At 36.3% G+C, this 21,231-nt stretch overlaps 2 protein-coding genes across 2 annotated transcripts in view; both read right to left on the bottom strand.

Annotated features, from left to right (window-relative positions):
- Nucleotides 1-5,839, bottom strand: part of hmcn2 (hemicentin 2) — a 123,107-nt gene extending 117,268 nt beyond the window's left edge. Inside the window, exons 1-2 of the mRNA XM_073836610.1 lie at nucleotides 5,584-5,839; nucleotides 1,471-1,541 (exon numbers count right to left, since the gene is read on the bottom strand). Of these exons, the coding sequence (XP_073692711.1) occupies nucleotides 1,471-1,541; nucleotides 5,584-5,839 (327 nt within the window). The remainder of the gene's footprint in view (nucleotides 1-1,470; nucleotides 1,542-5,583) is intronic.
- A 7,312-nt stretch (nucleotides 5,840-13,151) lies between these two features.
- Nucleotides 13,152-21,231, bottom strand: part of ncs1b (neuronal calcium sensor 1b) — a 47,799-nt gene continuing 39,719 nt past the window's right edge. The window contains exons 9-10 of the mRNA XM_073836080.1: nucleotides 20,723-20,856; nucleotides 13,152-16,758 (exon numbers count right to left, since the gene is read on the bottom strand). Of these exons, the coding sequence (XP_073692181.1) occupies nucleotides 20,758-20,856 (99 nt within the window). The 3' untranslated portion in view covers nucleotides 13,152-16,758; nucleotides 20,723-20,757. The remainder of the gene's footprint in view (nucleotides 16,759-20,722; nucleotides 20,857-21,231) is intronic.

Raw genomic sequence — 21,231 nt, 5'->3', positions numbered from 1 at the left:
TGGTTGGAACACTGTTTGTTTTGCTGTGGAATCATTGGTAGCACCGGTTTTTTTGGCATATCTCGGACCCTAAACTGACCAGAGAGACGCGTTTTTTTTACAGCCAATTTATGGGGCAGGCAGCGAGCGGATCATGAAGAAAGGTCAGCTGAATTTGACACTTTATGATACAACCTTTAATGTTGCTTACCTATTTGAAATGTTATACAATATTTATCCTTTTTTTCTACCGCAATATGTATGTTTCTTTGTGGGTGCTATTGCGCCTATTAGTTTTAATTTTCCGTGAATCAGATTGCTGAATGAGCTTGATACGTGATACGGCCCGTTTTCAGTCACCGTAAGTAATACAATCAGAATTATTCTCACCAAAGTTTTGGTGCTGCGCTAGTTATTGTTTGTAATTGATGTTTTAATCAGGTTACTTGTCCGGTCGGGCAAGTAAAATTCTTTCACAAAATCCACTTGTCCCGGACAAGCAGACAAGTGTTAATATAACAACTACCTGTTTCATGGTGAAACATCGAAATTTGTCAGGCCGCCACGGACACACCCTCAGACGAAAACTCTAGATCTTCGCAATTTAAGGTCACAAAGGGCTTTAGATTAGACTGGCCAAATTTGGTGTTGATCTGAATAAATCTCTAGGAGGAGTTCGTTCAAGTACGAGGCCTGAAAATGGCAAAAATGACACAAAATTTATTGAGAAAATTAAAAGTAATCAACTTCCTGTTGGGTTTCAGATTTTGGTCCAAGAGACTTTTTTGTAGATATTTGTGTGTTACATGTGTGTACCGATGTTCGTACATGTACGTGGTTCGTAGCTCAAAGCGCACACCGCTGAACATGTATAGGTGGCGCTGTCGAGCAGTTTTTTCACACCAACTTCTGATTGGCCCTAATTACTGCGGTTTCCAACAGAAATTAAGTGGTGCTATAACTCTAATGCTCCGTGGTGTTTTAAAATGACGTACCATCTGCACTACACCTAAACCTACCTGCTAGTATGAACAGAATGAGATGTAAAAAAGCAATCACAAGCATGCCGTTTTAGATTGTTTTTCGATCTCTCATAATTCAGCTCTTTGATCTTTTGAGTCATGTTTTTCAAGGGATTCGTACCAAAGATTCTGCATCCTAAGTCCAATTCCATGCCGGCTAAGATACCAAGCAGGCTTGTTACATCCGAAAAGCGAAAACATATGGAGCTGTAATCATAACTGTGTATGAAAATGCTTACAAGTGCTTGCTTTTTTACCTCCTCTAGTGTTTATTTCTGTTGGATATACTTATTGGTACATCTTTCACGTCTTGCGAAAAAGTTTCCACAGGTATGTTTTCATCATGAGATAGGTAGGAACTAACAAGCTAAGTCATATGATTAATGGATACCTATCAAATAAAAATGATTAATCCTTTTCATAATTTTTTTTATCTGAAAAGTGTGCTCTTTTATAGATTGGTGCCCACCTGAACAAACAACTCTTGAAGATCCTTCTGAAACTTCTTGGGGTCAGTTGTGATGGAAACAGGACCAATGTCTGGAGAGGAAAAACAAGGAGTCAAGAAACATTAAATATTATTTGTGTACAAAAGCTATTAAAAGGCTTTAGGTGACCAGTTTTGGAGTCCTTTATTGAGTGCTTGGAAAGTCTACCACAACACTTCAACAAACATATCCCTGTGGAGCGGGAGTTTTAAAAGATTAACCTTCTTCACCCTCATTAATGAGTTTTAAACAGTGAGGATTAGGTTTGACTAAATCTTTTTCCACTGATTTGAGTCATACGACCCTACTAATGACTGTCTCTAGATCCGACTAACAAACTAGCTACAGGCCCAGCCAAGTCCTAATCACAAAACACATGTCTCCCGGATTCTGTCTCATCAACATCTGCAGATACAAATGACTGTCTTGAAACTTTTGACAGCTGAGACCATAAATTAAAGCCCATGCAAAATTCCACCAGTCCTCATCTAATACCAGACTGGGTGCATAACCTCATTGCATCATTGTTTAGGATTGTCATCATCCACCTAGATAATCTCTGACCTCTTCCCTTATCACTACTATATCTCTTGTTTCTATCGCTCCCCTTTCTTTCGTCTCAGGATGAATTGTGTACTCCCTGAATTTGGCACTTACTTGGACTCACGCAGAAGCTGATTGATTAGAGAGCTGAATATACGGCACATGGATGAGAAAGCATAAAGAAGATGCATTGTTTATGATCTGAGTATGGGTAAGAGATATCCCACATGGTTTATTACTTTGACCCCCCCCCCCACACAAAAATTATAATTTTAAAAGTTATTAAAAAACAGAAGACAAAGGGGTGGATTACAATTTGACAGTGCTTTGGGAGAATAGACAAAAGAGAAATTTTTGATTTATGTCTGAGGAGAGGTATATCTTCTTTTGAGAGCAAACAGGACAGATCAATACACCATTATTTAATAAAAACATTTAAGTTATGATCTTCAGCACAGAATGCCAACGAACTTTATATTGAATCCAATTATTTTTTTGTGTTATATTACATTATAAATAATAGTATTACATTAGAAATACTTGCATTAATGATATTTTGTCAATATTAATATTAGAAAACCATAGAGTGAAAAACAGCATAAAAGATTTTCTGGTTTGTAATGGTTTTAAGGGAATTTGGGTTTATTAGTCTATCTTAAACTAGTTTAAACCAGCTAAGACCAGCAAACCAACTAAGGCTTATTTAGGGTTTGTTTCAGCTTATATTATATTATATAACTAAATAATAAAATAATTACATCATATTAATTAATGATAACTCAATTATTTAAAAACTTATATTAAGGACATGTTATCAACATTAATATTATTTTAATTATGTAATATTATTATTTTATAAACATTCTCTGCTTAAAACTAGCATATCATGGTCAGGCTGGTCTGTTTGGCTAGTTTAGACAGGTTTTGGGAATTTGTAAACATTAAACAAGTTAAACCAAATTGAAAGAACACCTAAACCAGCTAAGACCAGCAAACCAACTAGGGCTGGTTTAGGTTTTTAAAGCTGTACAATTAGATTATCAAAATATGTATTAATACTATTTAAGACAACATTAATATTAATATTAATATAACATCCTCTGCTGTAAACAAGCATGGGCTGAACTATTTTGCTAGTTTAGATGGGTTTGAGCATCTGTATACTTAAGACCAGTTAAGATACCTGTAAATCAGCTTGAGAGAGCAGCTAGACCAGCTTAAACCAGTTAAGACCAGCAAACCAACTGAGGCTGGTTTAGGGTTTGTTTCAGGTTATATTATATTATATTATTATATTATATTATACCTAAAAACTTAAATTAAGAAAATCTACATTATCTAAACTGCTGGTTTGAGAAGGTTTTAGCATCTGTATACTCAAAACCAGTTAAACTACCTGTAAATCAGCTTGAGAGAGCAGCTAGACCAGCTTAAACCAGTTAAGACCAGCAAACCAACTGAGGCTGGTTTAGGGTTTGTTTCAGGTTATATTATATTATATTATATTATATTATATTATACCTAAAAACTTAAATTAAGAAAATCTACATTATCTAAACTGCTGGTTTGAGAAGGTTTTAGCATCTGTATACTCAAAACCAGTTAAACTACCTGTAAATCAGCTTGAGAGAGCAGCTAGACCAGCTTAAACCAGCTAAGACCAGCAAACCAACTGAGGCTGGTTTAAGTTTTTTTCCAACAGGCTCAAAAACACACATACTAATGAACTGAACAACTCAAGCAGCGATGCAACCAGCTCTAACATTCATTTTCATTTTCTCCACTTTCTCCATCTCTCTCTCTCAGCTGTGAGGGGCCATTAAGTTGTGTTGATGTAACGCCTTTCTGTCTGTTACCGGCTGTCTTTGTGATCTCAGCGGTTTACAAGGTCCCCAAGAGAAGGCCACATTGAAAGGTGAGGGAAAGACTGGCACCATCCCCCTACCAGTCTAGGACTGACGTCTCTCTCCTCTGACTGGGGGGGGGGCTGGGTTGACTCTTCCGGAGAATTGGATGGAGGACTGGGGGTGATTGTGTTAATTACATACTACCAGACAACATGTGCTTCTCATCAGCTCCTTGGGCACCCTGCCCCCCCAAGGCTAACAGATAGCTGGTTTGAACTAGGCTACATATTGTGTAAATGTACCTGAGAACGCAGTATTCTCTCCGCAGTCTGTGACCAGATGTGGAATTTAAACAGACTTAATGAGCGTGACAAACATACAGTAACAGAAATTGAAAAATTATCATGTGGTTTGCAGATTAACCTGTTCAAAGTTCACGGAACAAAATGTAAAATACAATACAATCCTGTTGTTTAAAGGTGCACTCAGTAAGTTTTTGTTAACATTTAGGTTACGGACCTTACTGTTGTTTGACAACACACTCATTGTGCAATTTTTAAAAAAGTGAGTTGGTGAAAATACTGTGATCTAGATAGTTTATAAGGCTTGTGTTATTGTAAAGCCTGTACGTCTTTTCTTCACAGCCTCATTTTTTTCAGCGTCAAATTCAATTTGGCATCTACCCTGACTAAGGTCTATTTGTGACCATGGACCACAAAACCAGTCATATACTGTACGTTATACATATCCGAAAGAAGACTAAATAAGCTTTAGGTTGATGTATGGTTTGTCAGGATATGACAATATTTGGCCGAGATACAACTATTTGAATCTGGAGAGTGCAAACAAATCAAAATATTAAGAAAATCTAAAAAAAGATCTTCATTGAACATAAACCATCCTAATGATTTTTGGAAGAAAAGAAAAATGGATCATTTTGACCCATTCAATGTATTGTTAGCTATTGCCTCAAATATAGGCTACCTGTGCTACTTAAAACCGGTTTTGTGGTCCAGGGTCACATTTTCTAAATAAAGCCAGTTGGCCTGACACCTATTGGCGTGGATGCATTTACTAACTGCCACTTTCACACCAAAACTGTTTGTTTATCTTTTGTTTCATTCCTTTTCCCTTTGTTTTTCTTCTGTCTTACTAAACACCTCTATGTAAATAGACATTATTGGATTAAATGTCAATGCTGATGTTGGTGGTGGTGTTTTGCTATTCCTTTCATACTTATTCTGTTTGTAAAAACATAAAGTAATATTATTTTCGTCATAGTAGTAGTAGTAGTAGTAGTAACTTGGTCACGGCTAACCATGTGATGTTAACATGGTGACTCCCCTGAGGACTACATGTGGAATAAAACATACTTCTAAAACTGTAAAGTAATTGTAATGGTTGTAATTTCTCTTGTGTAAATCTGTAATTAGCAAAAACTGACAGTGCACCTATAAACATCACCAAGCTGCCATGGATCATTACCTTTCAGCGGTCCCTGGTGGTGAAGATGTTCCTAGCAGCCAGAACACCTTTGTTCATATTCATCTAATACCTGACCTCACAAACTTCTCAATACTTTATCAAGTGCTTCTCCTTGGAACTTTATACATTTATATTTAGTCAGCATTCGTTCTACAGAACTTTTATGTGGCAACTAGACGAATTGACTTTAATCATAAGACTGAAATATTGTATAACTACCTGGATCATGGAAAGGAACCAGCACGAAGTTCTTGATTGGTCTTGTTCTGCGGCTGAGGGTTCTCTCCAGGATCCGAGAAGCACCTTCTATCACCTGTTTGAGATCGTCGTACATAGAACCAGTAACATCGAAGACAAAGGCCAGTGTTGAAGCGCTGTCATCCGCGCCGGAGTGTATCTTCACCGGCGAGACGGATGAGGAACGCGCGCTGATGGTCAGCGCCAAAATGAGGAAACTAACGAGAAACTTAGTCATTCTTATTTGAAACTCATTAGCCCTCTATTTGAACGAGTTAAACAAACATATAAATTATAACAGTTAAAAAACAATTATTTCAAAAAATAAAATAAAAAGTGACTTTGAAAAAAGATGAGTTAAGTTCCAAAGAAAAAAGTTTGAAATGGTCCCTGAGGAGTTCAACCAAATGCTTTGGGGTTCCCAGAGAAAGCTCGGATGTAAATAATCCTACTTGCGCTGGACAAACGCTGCATGGAGTAAATTCCCTGCGTCTTGTCCCATCCTTGGCTGAGTTTCGGAGAAAACTTGTAAGAAGCGCGTGGACCCTCTGGAGCTGAACACTGCAGTGTTGGGGAGGGGTGTGAGGAGTCCTTACAACCTGATTTTTTGTGTGTAACTTGACCCGACTGTGACTCTCAACCCCATCCCACATGGCCTGCTCTAGTTTAACAGGGAGCTACTCAAGAAACCCGTGCCAACCGCTACAAGATAGATGGAACTACTGTATATTGTTGTTCCCATCTTCTACACCACAATAACAATGTCTAACAACATGCTTCTTGCTACAAAACAGTATGTTTATCAGCATTACTTATATAATTACTTTCTAACACTACTTTGTTGACACTGTAATGTAAAGCGTGACTGAAGTAACTGAGGACGCGGGGCAAGTTGTCATCGTTTACTCTGGTAAATGTCATAAGGTTTCGTTTTGAAAGTCACTGCATAGACTGCATAGACACATACCTTAAAGTACTGGCTACAATAAAGCGGTTCCACTGTTATTTCCCTGGAAAAAAAGATACAGTTTGTTTAACCGACATAAAAAAAATAGCGGGGCATTTTGTCATTCTACGGTTAACCTACTGTTTAACAGCTTATTATAGGTTTGTAACCTACATTTAAACAGTAAAACAAATATGATACAGTGTAATTAATTAATAACAAATAATATTAAAATATTATAAACCATTACATTTAAAATTAAAAACATTTGACATCTTACCCTGGGCTAAGATTTATGAAAAATACCCTTGTCCTAAATTAAAATAATTGACTTATGTCAGCATATATGCCAGTGTGGTTTAATTGCGTTTACTTCTTTAAACACAATAAACCACTTTCCATTCCATTGTGGAGTCTGGAGGACTAATTTAAGAATATTTGAAATGAATATACAAAACCGATAATCGAGAAAACATGCATTTGTATTACTTGACATAAAACATAACAGATACTAAAATGTAGCCTTTGTGACAACTATCCCCAAGCTCTCTTACATTCTTCTTGGGAGTAATATTTAGTGCATGGATAGGGTTGAAATAATTTTAGGTTTATTAATAGAGTGAGTTTATACTCAGCTGCCACACAGCTAATAATATACATGCTATTCTCTGGACTGTGCAGCATAAATGACAAGGCTCCAGTAGAGGCATCCCAGATGCTTTTTGAAAGGAAAGACTACGGATACGCCTTGACCGCTTTGTATATCCGGATAAATTATGCTGCTATCAGTAATTCTCAGATACATCAATCAAACCTCACGCAACTTATGGTCATAATGTCATTTATTGTTGCTTTAACTTGATAGCCAGGCAGCAAATTCTGTCAAGTTGAAAACAGAACATTTCAAAAAAGGAAGGAAAGAAGGTCTTTGAGGATGACCCAGTAACCTCCAAAAAAATATCAGCCAGTCCTATTTACATGGTAGCCTTTAGATTTTTTCTTGGAACTACACCAGAAAGTAATAGCATAGGGTTTATGACAGTATACAGATGTTGTTTCTGTGATAATTTGATCTAAAACCAACAAGAACTTTGCTCAGGTCAGCACATGGTTGGGTCAAGTGATCAAGACGCACCCAAATAGCCTTGCCAAATGACACAATGCCATTCAAAGACATTAAATTCAGGAAGTGATTTCATCTTCAGCATGGGAATATAGTTATGTATGGTCATTGCAGAAATCTTTAACTGTTTAAAAATGAAGGTTCCAGAAGGGGTTTTATGCAGCAATGCCATAGAAGAACTAATTTGGGCTCCCCAAAGAATTTTTAAGTTTACAGTTTTTAAGTAGTGTTCATTTCATTAATGAAACCTATGAACCAAAAAAGCTTTTTTCCCATGATTAAAAAGAAACAATGATGAGGTCGATAAACTAACTGTTACTATATCATCATTCAATATCGCTGACGATAAAAGACAGCCTACATTTTATGCTTCTGGCTTCTAGTCTCATCCGTGTCCAGCTATTTTTAGCTGTATAAACAGCTTGTTTTGCTGCTTGATATTGCAAATTGGTGTGTCCTGCCATATTATTGCAATGTATTATCTTTATTATGAAGACAGTGGTTTATAGTGTGTTTACTGCATGTTGTTATTCTTCTCGTTATACAGCAGCTAATGAACTGGAAGTCTCTCCCATATAGGCTTACTTTCGCGCTGAAGAATAAGGTGGATACAGAAATCTCTTTTTATTTTTGACAAAAATTTACTATGCAAATTTTCGTGTGTGTGGTTGCCAGATATCAAGAGTTCAAATCCCCAAATCAGAGCTTCTCTGTTAAAAAATAAAAGAATAGAAGGATAAAAGGTTTTTGCTTAATTTTTGCAATCTGGCAACCAGATGTGTACACACTCCCTTACATTACGGAAACAATGACGATAATCTGAAATACCGACAAACAAGCTAAAGTTTAGCAGTCTCCCTGTGAGATGTTCGGCTTAAATGAAAGTGTCAGTCAGCCTGTCTGTGTTCTGTCATGAGATCTCTATTTGGATTTGGAATTAATGGAATTACTATTAGGAATTTCACTGTTATTCACCTTATTTTTCCTGTAAGAGCGCGGCCGTTTGTAAATTTTATGTGTCTGACTTCTGGTATCATCCGCGTCCAGCTATTTTTAGCTCTAGAAAACAGCTTGTTTTGCTGCTTAATATTGCAAATTGGTGTGTCTTACCATGTTATTTTAATGTATTTTCTTAATTATAAACACAATGGTTTGTAGTGCAAACAGCTTTACTATTTACTGGATGTTGTTATTCTTCTCATTACTTCCCTATAGTGGCTAATGAACCAGAAGTCTCGGCCATAAGCTTACGTGTTGAAGAATAAGGTGGATACCAAAATCTCTTTTTATTTTCGTCAAAAAATAAGACTACCCAAATTTCTGTGTGTGGTTGCCAGATATCAAGAGGTCACATCCCCAAATCAGAGAATCTATTTTTAAAGTATACATTTTATTGTCGTTTTCTTAAATTTTTGCAATCTGGCAACCACACACACACGTTTGCTCTTCATTACGGAAGCACCGACCATGATCTGTAACACAGACAAACAAGTAAGCTGAAGTTCGGTCTAAATGAAAATTGTATCAATCTGGCGTCACATCCAGCTATTTTTATCTGTTCAAAACAGCTCGGTTTGCTCCTTGATTTTGCAAATTGGTGTGTCTTACCATGTTATTTTAATGTATTATCTTAATTAAGAACACACTGTTTTGTAGTGCGGACCGTTTTACCAATTACTGCACGTTGTTATTCTCCTCGTTACTTCCCTATAAGGGCTAATGAACCAGAAGTCTTGGCCATAGGCTTACTTTCGTGTTGAAGAATAAAGTGGATACCGAAGTCTCTTTTTATTTTTGTCGAAAAATAAGACTACCCAAATTTCTGTGTGCGGTTGCCAGATATCAAGAGGTAAAATCCCCAAATCAGAGCATCTATGTTTAAAGTATACATTTTTTTTTCCCAGTGTTTTGCTTAATTTTGGCAATCTGGCAACCACGCACACACGTTCGCTCTTCATTACAGAAGCATCAACCATAATCTAAAAACACAGACAAACAAGTAAGCTGAAGTTTAGCCATCTCCATGTGAGATGCACGGCTTAAGTGTCAGGCTGTTAGAATTACTATTAGGAATTTCACCGTTATCCACCTTATTTTTCCCATAAAAATGGGCGTGGCCATTTGCAAATTGAATGAATATGCCGTCGCATCCAGCTATTTTTAGCTGTACAAAACAGCTCGGTTTGCTGCTTGACACAAAATGGTGTGTCTTACCATGTTATTTTAATGTATTATCTTAATTAAGAACACACTGTTTTGTAGTGCGGACCGTTTTACCAATTACTGCACGTTGTTATTCTCCTCGTTACTTCCCTATAAGGGCTAATGAACCAGAAGTCTTGGCCATAGGCTTACTTTCGTGTTGAAGAATAAAGTGGATACCGAAGTCTCTTTTTATTTTTGTCGAAAAATAAGACTACCCAAATTTCTGTGTGCGGTTGCCAGATATCAAGAGGTAAAATCCCCAAATCAGAGCATCTATGTTTAAAGTATACATTTTTTTTTCCCCCAGTGTTTTGCTTAATTTTGGCAATCTGGCAACCACGCACACACGTTCGCTCTTCATTACAGAAGCATCAACCATAATCTAAAAACACAGACAAACAAGTAAGCTGAAGTTTAGCCATCTCCATGTGAGATGCACGGCTTAAGTGTCAGGCTGTTAGAATTACTATTAGGAATTTCACCGTTATCCACCTTATTTTTCCCATAAAAATGGGCGTGGCCATTTGCAAATTGAATGAATATGCCGTCGCATCCAGCTATTTTTAGCTGTACAAAACAGCTCGGTTTGCTGCTTGATATTGCAAATTGGTGTCTCTGTTTTGTAGTGCAGACAGTTTTACCAATTACTGCACGCTGTTATTCTTCTCATTACTTCCCTATAGTGGCTAATGAACCGGAAGTCTCGGCCATAGGCTTACGTCCGTGTGAAAATAAGGTGGATACCAAAATCTCTTTTTATTTTCATCAAAAAAAGGACTACGCAAATTTCCGTGTGTGCGGTTGCCAGATATCAAGAGTTCAAATCCCCAAATCAGAGCATCTATGTTAAAAGAATACATTTGCTTAATTTTTGCGCATATGTTCGCTCTTTATTACAGAAGCACCAATCGTGATCTGAAAACACCGTCAAGTACGTTGAAGTTTAGCCATCTCCATGTGAGATGTTCGGCTTAAATGAAGTGTCATTCAGGCTGTTTGTGTTCTCATGAGATCTCTTCTATTTTGTTTGCGATTGTGGCTGTTGAATAATGTTAAATGCACTTACTTAACCGCTGTTGTTTTAATACAGAAACATTAATGCAATTTGGAATTAACAGAATTAATATTAATAATTTCAATGTTATCCACCTTATTTGCCCTGTAAGAGTGGGCATGGCCATTTGTAAGTTCGCATCCAGCTATCTTAATTATGAACACACTGTTTTGTAATGCAGACAGTTTTACTGTTTACTGCACGTTGTTATTCTTCTGGTTATTTCCCTATAGCGGCTAATGAACCTGAGGTCTCACCCATAGGCTTACTTCTGCATTGAAGAATAAGGTGGATTATTTTGTTGTTGTTACCAGTTTTCATAATGTAGACAGACAGAGTAATATTAACAAAACAGTTACTTTTTTTTTTTTTTTACTACATACATAAGTTAATTGCTACCAGCAACTGTTTGGTTACCAACATTCTTCAAAATACAGTGGTTGCTAAAATTATTAGAACACTAGTATTTTGACCAGCTAAAAAATGGTTCAAGTCAGTTATTTCTATATTTTGCTGTAGTGTGTGAGTAGGAAATATCAGTTTAAAAAAGGAACATGAAAAAAAAAATTGGAGACAAGACTAAATCCAGAAGAACTGTGGAAATATCTTCAAAATGTTTCAAGAAACCTACCTGCAAAGTTTTAGCTACTTGTGTAAAAATGCTGTAAAATAAGGATGCTGTCAATCACAATGTCATAAATAGATTTGCTTTATCAATTAACTTCTATTAACTAAATGTAATCAACATTTTGTGTGACCATCCTTTGCGTTTAAACAGTTCGTCTGGATTTAGTCTGTCTCAGTTTTTTGTGTTTCTTCATGTCATTCCAGACAGAATGGATGATGATAAGATCAGATCTCTGTGTGGAGCACTGGCTGTTGTCAGACTCCTTGTGCAAACAAAAATCTGACTGGATTATTACAATTAATGGAAAAAATGAATGTTTTAAAATGTAAACTGATATTTCCTACTGACACACTACAGCAAAAGAGAGAAATAACGTAAAGTGTTCTAGTAATTTTGGCCACCACTGTATCTTCTAACAAACTAATACAGGTTTGAAACAACTTAGGGGTGAGTAAATAATTTTTAGGTGAACTATCACTTAGTGTAGTCTAAGGGACAATATATATTCAAGGGACAATTCACACAAAAAAATCAAATTCTGTCATTATTTACTCACCCTTATGTCCAAACCTAAATGACTTAATTTCTTGTGGAGAAAAGAACATATTTCAAGAAATGTCCCACTTTTTTATGTCTATAAGTCAATGTAAATGTTGTTTTGTTTAGACACAACTGAGTTTCATTATATTGTATAGTCTAAGTTTTTGAAAACATTTTCGAAGTATCTTCTTCTGTGTTCCACTGAAGTGAATTATGGGTGAACTATCCTTTAACTTTTTAGTCATGAAAACATTTTATACCAAAACCAAAATGTCAACAAAATAAAAAAGTTTCTTAATTTCCATATCAGTTTACCATAATAAACAGTGCGTCTGTTAAAATAAAATACTCTAAAACACACAATTTGCCTGCATCCTTCCAAGTCTTCTAATTTTTCCAAACAGCCGGTTCATCACCCGTTGCACTTAACAATGTGGGATAAATAATCCAGACCTCACTGCAAAAACCATGTTTATGACCCTTCATTTAACAATTCATGCCTGTGCGAAACATACATTCCTCTCCTCCCCTATATTCACTGTTATTCTCTAGCTGTCCCGTGTGACCAGGGTGTGAAGTCTGTTTTGTTTCAGTGCTGGATCGGGAAACTAAACCTGCGAGCTGAGCGTGAGGTCTGTCTTACTTTAGTCAGCGAGAACCCTTCTAGTTATTGCTGATTCAGAAGCCCCAGATGTCGTATTGACTAGGCCACCGGCCTTGAGTACCGCATAATGAAATGGAAGACGTGCAATAGACGCACAATGAGAGCTCCATTTCTGCAGGGCTAGACATGAACTTTCAAGAGGCAGCAACAAGCCATCACAAGACTTGGCTGATACCTAAAACCATTGTGAGCCTTCATGAACTGTTGCAAGGCAAGAAAAAAAAAAAACTCCAGTCATAATTGAAATGGTACAGTATTTTGGTGTTTTTAAAGCCAATTTTTTTAAGACAAGGACCTCAACATTTTTCACATGCATGTTAACAAACACAATTAGCGATTTTAATAACATGTTAATAAATGCTGTAGAAGCTCATTCTTAGTTCATGTTAACTAACTTTGCTTAAAAGCAACATTAATCCGTACATTTGATTAGATTATTTTAATAATAATGGTTTACATTTTATATGTTACATTTCATACATAAACATTTTAATATATTATTTTTAAAAATAATGTTTTAAATACATAAATACATTGTAAATACATTATATACAAGAGTTCTTTCTGGTCCTCGAATCTGACGGGCTGACAGGAGTACGATATTAGAGCGATTTCAGAACTCTAAGAACAGTTTGTAATCGTATCACTCCGCTTGTGATACTTCTTACAGCGAGTGTTCATTGCAGACGCCCAAATCCAGTATCATTTAAAAATATTACTATTTTGTTTCACGGAATGTAGTTTTATGAGGTTTTCAGGCGAGAATGTACTTGTTTACAGTTCAGATATGCAGTTTGTTAATAAAGATGGTGTCTATTTGAAAACGTTTTCAGACATGGGAGCTCTGGATCATCAGCGCTCATGAACCCACATGAGAGCGCCTCGCCTTGGCCAGATCTTAAGAATTTACAGCTGGCTCTGATGTCTCTGTAGTGGTTTAACATTTGTTTTGGGCAAGTCTAACAGGCAGTCTTTGGTCTCATTAATTTATTATTTGTTCCAGAACAAACCGTTTTGACAAAATCTCATCATTTTTATGTAAATTCAATGCTGTATATCAGAGCACTGCCTGTGTACGTTTGACTGAATTGATTAGCAAATTTTATGATGGCTGTTGTTATATATTAAATATTATTATTAAATAAATAATATTTTATATAAATAATAGTGGTATTTATTACTGTATTTGATAAATAATAGTAGTATTTAATAATAGTGTTTAGTATTTAAAAACGGTGCATGTGTACGTGATGGTGATTTTAGTTACATTGTTCCGCCATTAGATGGCGAAAAGAGACTGTTTATACGAGTCAGCAGTAAAGACTTTTATGTTGAAAAAATTTGATGTAAGCAAAATTTATTTTTAGTTTCAACAACAGCTTGATGCAGCGAACAAATGCACTGAGCAGCAAAATCAACAAATGATAGGATATTAACATTACAACAAAGATAACGCTTTCCTCAGCGGACATTCAAACTAATGTTTCATTATGACTATGAAGAATGAATGCTGTATCAGTTGCAATCACGTTCAGTCCATCTGTCTCTTTTAAAGCTTTTAATGCCGTAATACAATAAGCTTTCAATGAAGCAACTCAACGTTCATTCGTTGCTTGTTCTAAACTGACATTTTGGAATTAGTAACAGAGGTTTGGGCTCAGCTGTTAAACTGTCAACTTGAGATTTGAACTTGTGGCGGAAAAAAGTAGCTGCACAAAATATGGCTTTTAAAGACACTTTGTTGTTATTTTGTTTATGTATTTACACAATCGTGCCTTCCAACTGTTGTATAAATGCAATATCACACTCGTAGACGTGCGCTATAGCTGTATATCGGCACACTGTGGTTGCATACAGCTGAATCACAGCAGTGCCGATATACAGCCATATCTCACGTCTACAAGTGTGATACTGCTCATATATCTTGCTCACCAATGTGCCATTTATTTGATGAAAAATACACAAAAAAAATAATCTAGTCTACAATTTAAAATAATTGACCATTTTAATATGTGACCAAGGACCACAAATCATCATATGAAAGCTGAATAAATAAGCTTTTCATTGACGTATGGTTTGGATAGGACAATATTTGGCCGAGATACAACTATTTGAAAATCTGGAATCTGAGGGTGCAAAGAAAATTGCCATTATAGTTGTCCAAAAAATTACGTTTTGGTATGTTTATGGTAGGAAATTTACAAAAAATCTTAATGGAACATCATCTTTACTTAATATCGTAATGATTTTAGGCATAAAAGAAAAATCAATAATTTTGACCCATACAATGTATTGTTGTCTATTGCTACAAATATACCTGTGGTACTTAAGACTGGTTTTGTGGTCCAGGGTCACATATTTTAAAATGTAATTTATTCTTGGGATGGCAAAGCTGAACTTTTAGTGTCACATGATTCTGATTTGGTGCTCAAAAAACATTTCTTATTATTATCAATCAATTGGTTAATGTGCTGCTTAATATTTTCGCGCAAACTGTGATACATTTTCATTCACGAATCTTTTATGAATAGAGAGGTTATTATAAAACCGAATTGTTTGAAAAAAAAAAACATTATAAATGTCATTACTGTTACTTTTTATCAATTTAATGCATCCTTCCTGAATAAAATATTAACAAAATTGCTCTTGTGATTTTCTGAAAATGGCACACATGGAGACTGAGACTTCTATTTTATGTGTTCTGCGTAGTGTATTTGATTTATGTTTCTTTTGGGTGACAAACTTGATTACTTCAGGGATTCATTGACCACAGCAAATTCATTTGAAAGCATGCCAGCGAATCCATTGTGCTGATGGGATACAAGGTCTGTGCGCCTATGGAACACTGTCCTATTATGAGCCCAGCAATTCTGCACATACCAGCCAGTGATGAAAATGGAAGCAGCCATTGTTGAAATATCAAGAGAGGACACATCAGATATTAAAACCTCCATCTTACTTACCGACGGCAAATAACATTAGAGGCAATTATGCAGTGACTCAAATTTAATCATCAGCCAGAGAGCGACTGATAAAGCATGAGACCCACTCAAACCCGCCCGGCACATAACCAATTACTTGCTTCGAGAGGAGAATGTCATAGTTCAAGTCTATGACTTTTGTTTGACGGGAAAACGACACAGGAAAAGACAAGGGCAGAGGTGTAGTTTAAGTTAGCAGATGGTGGACTGTTTGTTTCTCCATTACAGAGGTACTTACATGGGTTCTGAGGTGCAACCGTTCAGGAATAACAGTGTTGAATGTTGCTCGGTTACAGTGCCTTGTTTAGGAAGTAGCTTGAGGACTTTTGCCAGCAATGAATGGGCAGCGCACTCTTCACAATGTGAGCTGTGTATCGCAAATATAATAAATTAACCTCCTTTCGCATTCATAGTTCTAAAGAAAAAGCAAAACTGGATTAAAGTCTTTCATTCCAAGAGGCTTTGAGGCTTGCAACAGCTGCAATCCATACACTTCAAGGTAAACAAGAAATAAATAAAATATCAACAGTATCTTAAATTATATATGAAGAGCACATCCACAATATACCAGCGAAGTATGATTAAAAAATATGAAGTGTTTACACATATTTACATCTATAATTTATGGTCATCAGCATGCTTTTCTTTAACAATCAGCGCCATCCATATAGTCTCCAGTGCGTTTGTTTGGCAAAAAACAAAATCCCATGGGATCCTGCAGTAAAGCATTCACACACGCAAACACACACACACACACACACACACACACACACACACACACACACACACACACACACACACACACACACACACACACACACACACACGCACGCACGCACAAACACACATACAAGTTTCAGGATGACAGGTTCTTCTTTTCTGTCGTATGCTGAAATGTGATTTGCTTGTGGTGAGACTTCTCAGTCTTAAGTGTCCAGAATGAGAGGTCAAAAGATGAAGACTCATCTCCTTGAATGGCATTGTGGGATGGCACCGCACTGGATCCTTTGCCGTACCTGTACAAAGACCATTACAAAGTGCTCACAGTGAGGGATGAGTTATTTTATTTTAAAAAACCTCATGAGTTGGTGTTGAAATTCAAGGAATAGTCCAATCAAAAATGAAAATTCTGTCATAAATTACTCACCTTCATGTCGTTCCAAACCTGTAGGATGTTTGCTCATCTTCAGAATACAAATTAAGATATTTTTGATGAAATCTGAGAGATTGATGACCTTGCAGAGAAAGCAATGGAACATCCACGTTCAAGGCAGTGAAAGGTAGTACATCATACTATTTGTTAACCAATCTGAATTCATGACGAAAACGCACCAGAGGGAACTTTGAAATACGTTCGACGTAAAATACGTACCAATAAGTACATATCACTGCAGTTTCCAACAGAAATGAACACTAGAGGCGGTAAAACAGTGAGCACTTCATTCAATCATTTTCACACACAGTTATGATTACAGCACCATATGTTTTGCTTTCCAAACGTAACAAACTTGCACACAATTGGGCTTGGGATGTGAAATCCTTGGGTAGGAATTCTGTGAAAATCATGACTCACTTGAAAGATGAGAGACTGGAAAACAAGCTTAAAGGAGCAGTTCACTTTCAGAACAAAAATTTACAGATAATGTACTCACCCCCTTGTCATCCAAGATGTTCATGTCTTTCTTTTTTTAGTCGCAAGGAAATTATGTTTTTTGAGGAAAACATTTCAGGATCTCTCTCCATATAATGGACTTCTATGGTGCCCCCGAGTTTGAACTTCCAAAATGCAGCTGAGGTAAAAAGGGTCTTATTTAGCAAAACGATGAGTTATTTTCTAAACATAAAAATTACAATTTATATACTTTTTAACCTCAAATGCTCGTCTTGTCTAGCTCGGCAAGACGAGCGTTTGAGATTAAAAAGTACATAAGTTGTAAATGTTTTTAATAAATAACCGATTGTTTTGCTAGATAAGACCCTTCTTCCTCGGCTGGGATCATTTAGAGCCCTTTGAAGCTGCATTAAACTAAATTTTGGAAGTTCAAACTCGAGGGCACCATAGAAATCCATTATATAGAGAGAAATCCTGAAATGTTTTCCTCAAAAAACACCATTTCTTTACGACTGAAGAAAGAAATACATGAACATCTTGGATGACAAGGGGGTGAGTACATTATCTGTAAATTTTTGTTCTAAAAGTGAACTAATCCTTTAAACGGCATGCTTGTGATTGGGTTTCATGTTCGCTTTTGTTCATACTATCGGGTAGGTTTAGATGTAGGACTGCACGAATAATCAAAAGTGATTATCATACGCATTTTGTCAGTAAAGCCAGTAGTAAATTTGCAGCATGTGCTTTCAGATGGAGCAGCATTTGCTATACAGGGCCGCAGTTCACTGACAAGCTACGCAATATCGCGTTCATTATCGCAGATGATTTAATCGAAATCAAAGCTATCATTCTGTGATAATGACAGGTGTTTGCGTAGCTTCTCTGTGTAGTAAATGCTGCTACATCTGAAAGCACATGAAAATACCACATTTAATATCATGTTTTAATCCAAACTCACTTCATAACTTCAGTCGAGTGTTTGAAATAAATCCTTCTGTGAGATGATGTGGCTTCTTACACAGAATAAAGGACAACTTATTTGATAGTATTCTAAGCAGTGATAAAGGCATTGCTCTATTATATATATTATTATAAGTAAAATGATAAGAAAAACGAAGATAAACCATATGTTGTCGTAGTCATGTGTTTATTTGTCACGTTGAATCAATGAAAGCAGTTAAATCTTTTGTTTGTTCAGCTACCGCTTTAGGAATTTCCTGGGTTTCTTCTTCGAGGTGTATTTGGAGCTTCCCCACGAGAGTGTCATGATTGGGGCTGTGGGGTTTCCCTCAGCCACCTGAGGTCGCTGTTCCTGCACTTCTGATAGCATTCACCTGTCCTTGTCGTTAACACTGATTCACTCACATCTGTTCACTATTATCCGGTCTTTAAATACTCTCACCTTTCTCTCCTGCTTCATGTCTGCATTGTCTCGTCTCCTGTGTATTCTCAGATCTTGGCTTTTGATTTAGTTTTTGATTTTGTTATTTAGTCTTTCAGTTTGTGCCGTGTTGGCCTTTTTGTTTGTTTAGTGGTTATTCTCATTAAAACATTTTCCAACCTGCATTTGGACCCAGACCTCCTTGTTTGAACCGTGACAAGAGAGTGCCTTCTGGCTTTCGGATGGAGAATTACTACTGATCACAGAACCATGCTTCCCTGACATGATGTGCATGACAATATCAGCTTTTGCTTAATCGTGATTGTGATTTAAATTCGATTTATCGTGCAGCCCTATTTAGGTGTAGTGCAGATGTTACTTTATTTTAAAACATCACGGAGCATAACGGAGTTATAGCGCCACTCAACGGACATTTCAAGTCAGAACTGCAGTGACACGTACAAAGCCAACGTTACATAAAACGTATCGTATGTACATTCATCTGTTTTGGGGAAAGTTTTCGTCATGAGATTAGGTCATTGATAACTAACTATTCGTTAAAATAGTCCATGTGGCATCAGTGGTTAATGCGTAATGTTACAAATACTTTTTGTGCGCAAAGAAAACTAAAACAAAATTGGACAATATCCGTGTCAGTCTTTGGGATACTTTTTGTTTTCTGTGCACAAAAATGATTCTTGTTACTTTATTCGAATTAAGGTTGAACCACATGGACTATTTTAACATTGTCCTTACTACCTTTCTGGGCCTTGAACATGTCAGTTAAGTTACTATCTATGCAGGGTCAGAAAGCTCTTGGATTTAATCAAAAATATCTTAATTTGTGTTCTGAAGATGAACAAAGGTCTTGTTGGCTTGGAACAACATGAGGGTGAGTAATTAATGACAGAATTTTCATTTTTGGGTGAACTATCCCTTTGATGGTGATTTTCTCTGAAATGTCTATACTGTCAACACAGTTAATTAGCTAATCTATTTTGCCATAAAGCATCACAAAATATACAGTATAATAAGACAAATATTTCAAACTGAAATATTTTTGAAAATACTATTTTGACTGTATGTGCATATGTTTTGCTACCTCAACATAAATTCAAGTTTAAATTCAAAAACTGAATTATATACAAGCCTTTTCAATTCAGTTCTGAAAGATGTACACCTCTTGCTCAATGCTGTTATAGGTTTTCAAGTACACAATATGACTTCCAGGAGGTAAGATAAGGCCAGCAAATGGATACACAGCTGACCTTGATGTGATCTTAACGCCAGAAACACATAAATAACAATAACAGTGTCATTCAACCAATTACAGGCTTAATAGAAGTTATCTGTCATTCAGCAAGGGCTATAAAACTCTAAAGCTTAAAATGGGCATCCTAAATCTAAAAACAATCACCCCGTTTCGATTTAAATCTCTTTCTATATCCTTTTCTTGGCACTCACTGGCACACAGCTCCTAAATAACTCATTTAAGAGTGATAGGTGCATTATATTTGGACAAATTCCTTGTTTGCTCCTACTAAGGAGTGTGACTCATCTTAACACTGTTATCAGTGCATCCCAATGATTATGAATATAAAGAAGTACACTAAAATCAATTATAACATGTACTATAAAACATTGGATATAGTAGGATTTAAAGGGATAGTTCATCCAAAAATTAAAATTAAAATGTCGTTCCAAACCTATAAGACCTTTGTTCGTCTTCAGAACACAAATTAAGATATTTTTGATGAAATCCAAGAGCTTTTTGACCCTGCATAGACAGCAAGGGTCCTATCACGTTTAAGGTCCGGAAGGGTACCAAGATCATCAACAAACTAGCTTTCGGATTTCATCAAAAATATTTTGATTCGTGTTCCGAAGATCAGCAAAGGTCTTACAGGTTTGAAACGACATATGGGTGAATAATTAATGACAGAATTTTCATTTTTGGGTGAACTATCCCTTTAATGAAATGATATACCTGTATATCCTGTGTATCCTTAAGACAGGCTGCTACTATACAAGGCCATCATAGAGTGACAGAGCTTGTACAATAGAGGGATCTGCCTTTGATCCCTCCTGGAACTCCTGCAGGGTCAGCTTCCCATCAGCATTCTGGGTAAACAAACAAACACTGTTTAGAATCACAACTGTCTCAAATGCTGAGTAAAAACAACTACATGTGTTATTTTCAGCTTGTTTGTGGTTACATGCGAATGCATGACACTTCAAACAAATGTGGAATAGACTTTAAAGTCATATCAGTTTACAAACTACAGGATACTAAAAAAAACAGCCATGAGGTTTGTCAATTATGCATGAGGAAAACAGTCTCCCACTTTTAAGATGCTCCACATGCCCAGCAGGGGGCGAGTGCTAAGAGGCTGATCCATTGAGGAAAACTTCACACCAGAGTAGGCAATAAAAACGTTTCTTTCGCCTTATGTGGCTCAGTGTAGCACTTGTTTGAAGAAGCTTTAGTAATTATAT

Source organism: Garra rufa, chromosome 3, assembly GCF_049309525.1.
Source record: "Garra rufa chromosome 3, GarRuf1.0, whole genome shotgun sequence".
Lineage (NCBI taxonomy): Eukaryota > Metazoa > Chordata > Actinopteri > Cypriniformes > Cyprinidae > Garra > Garra rufa.
Note: the sequence above shows the minus strand (reverse complement) of the source record. Positions and strands in the feature narration are given on the sequence as shown.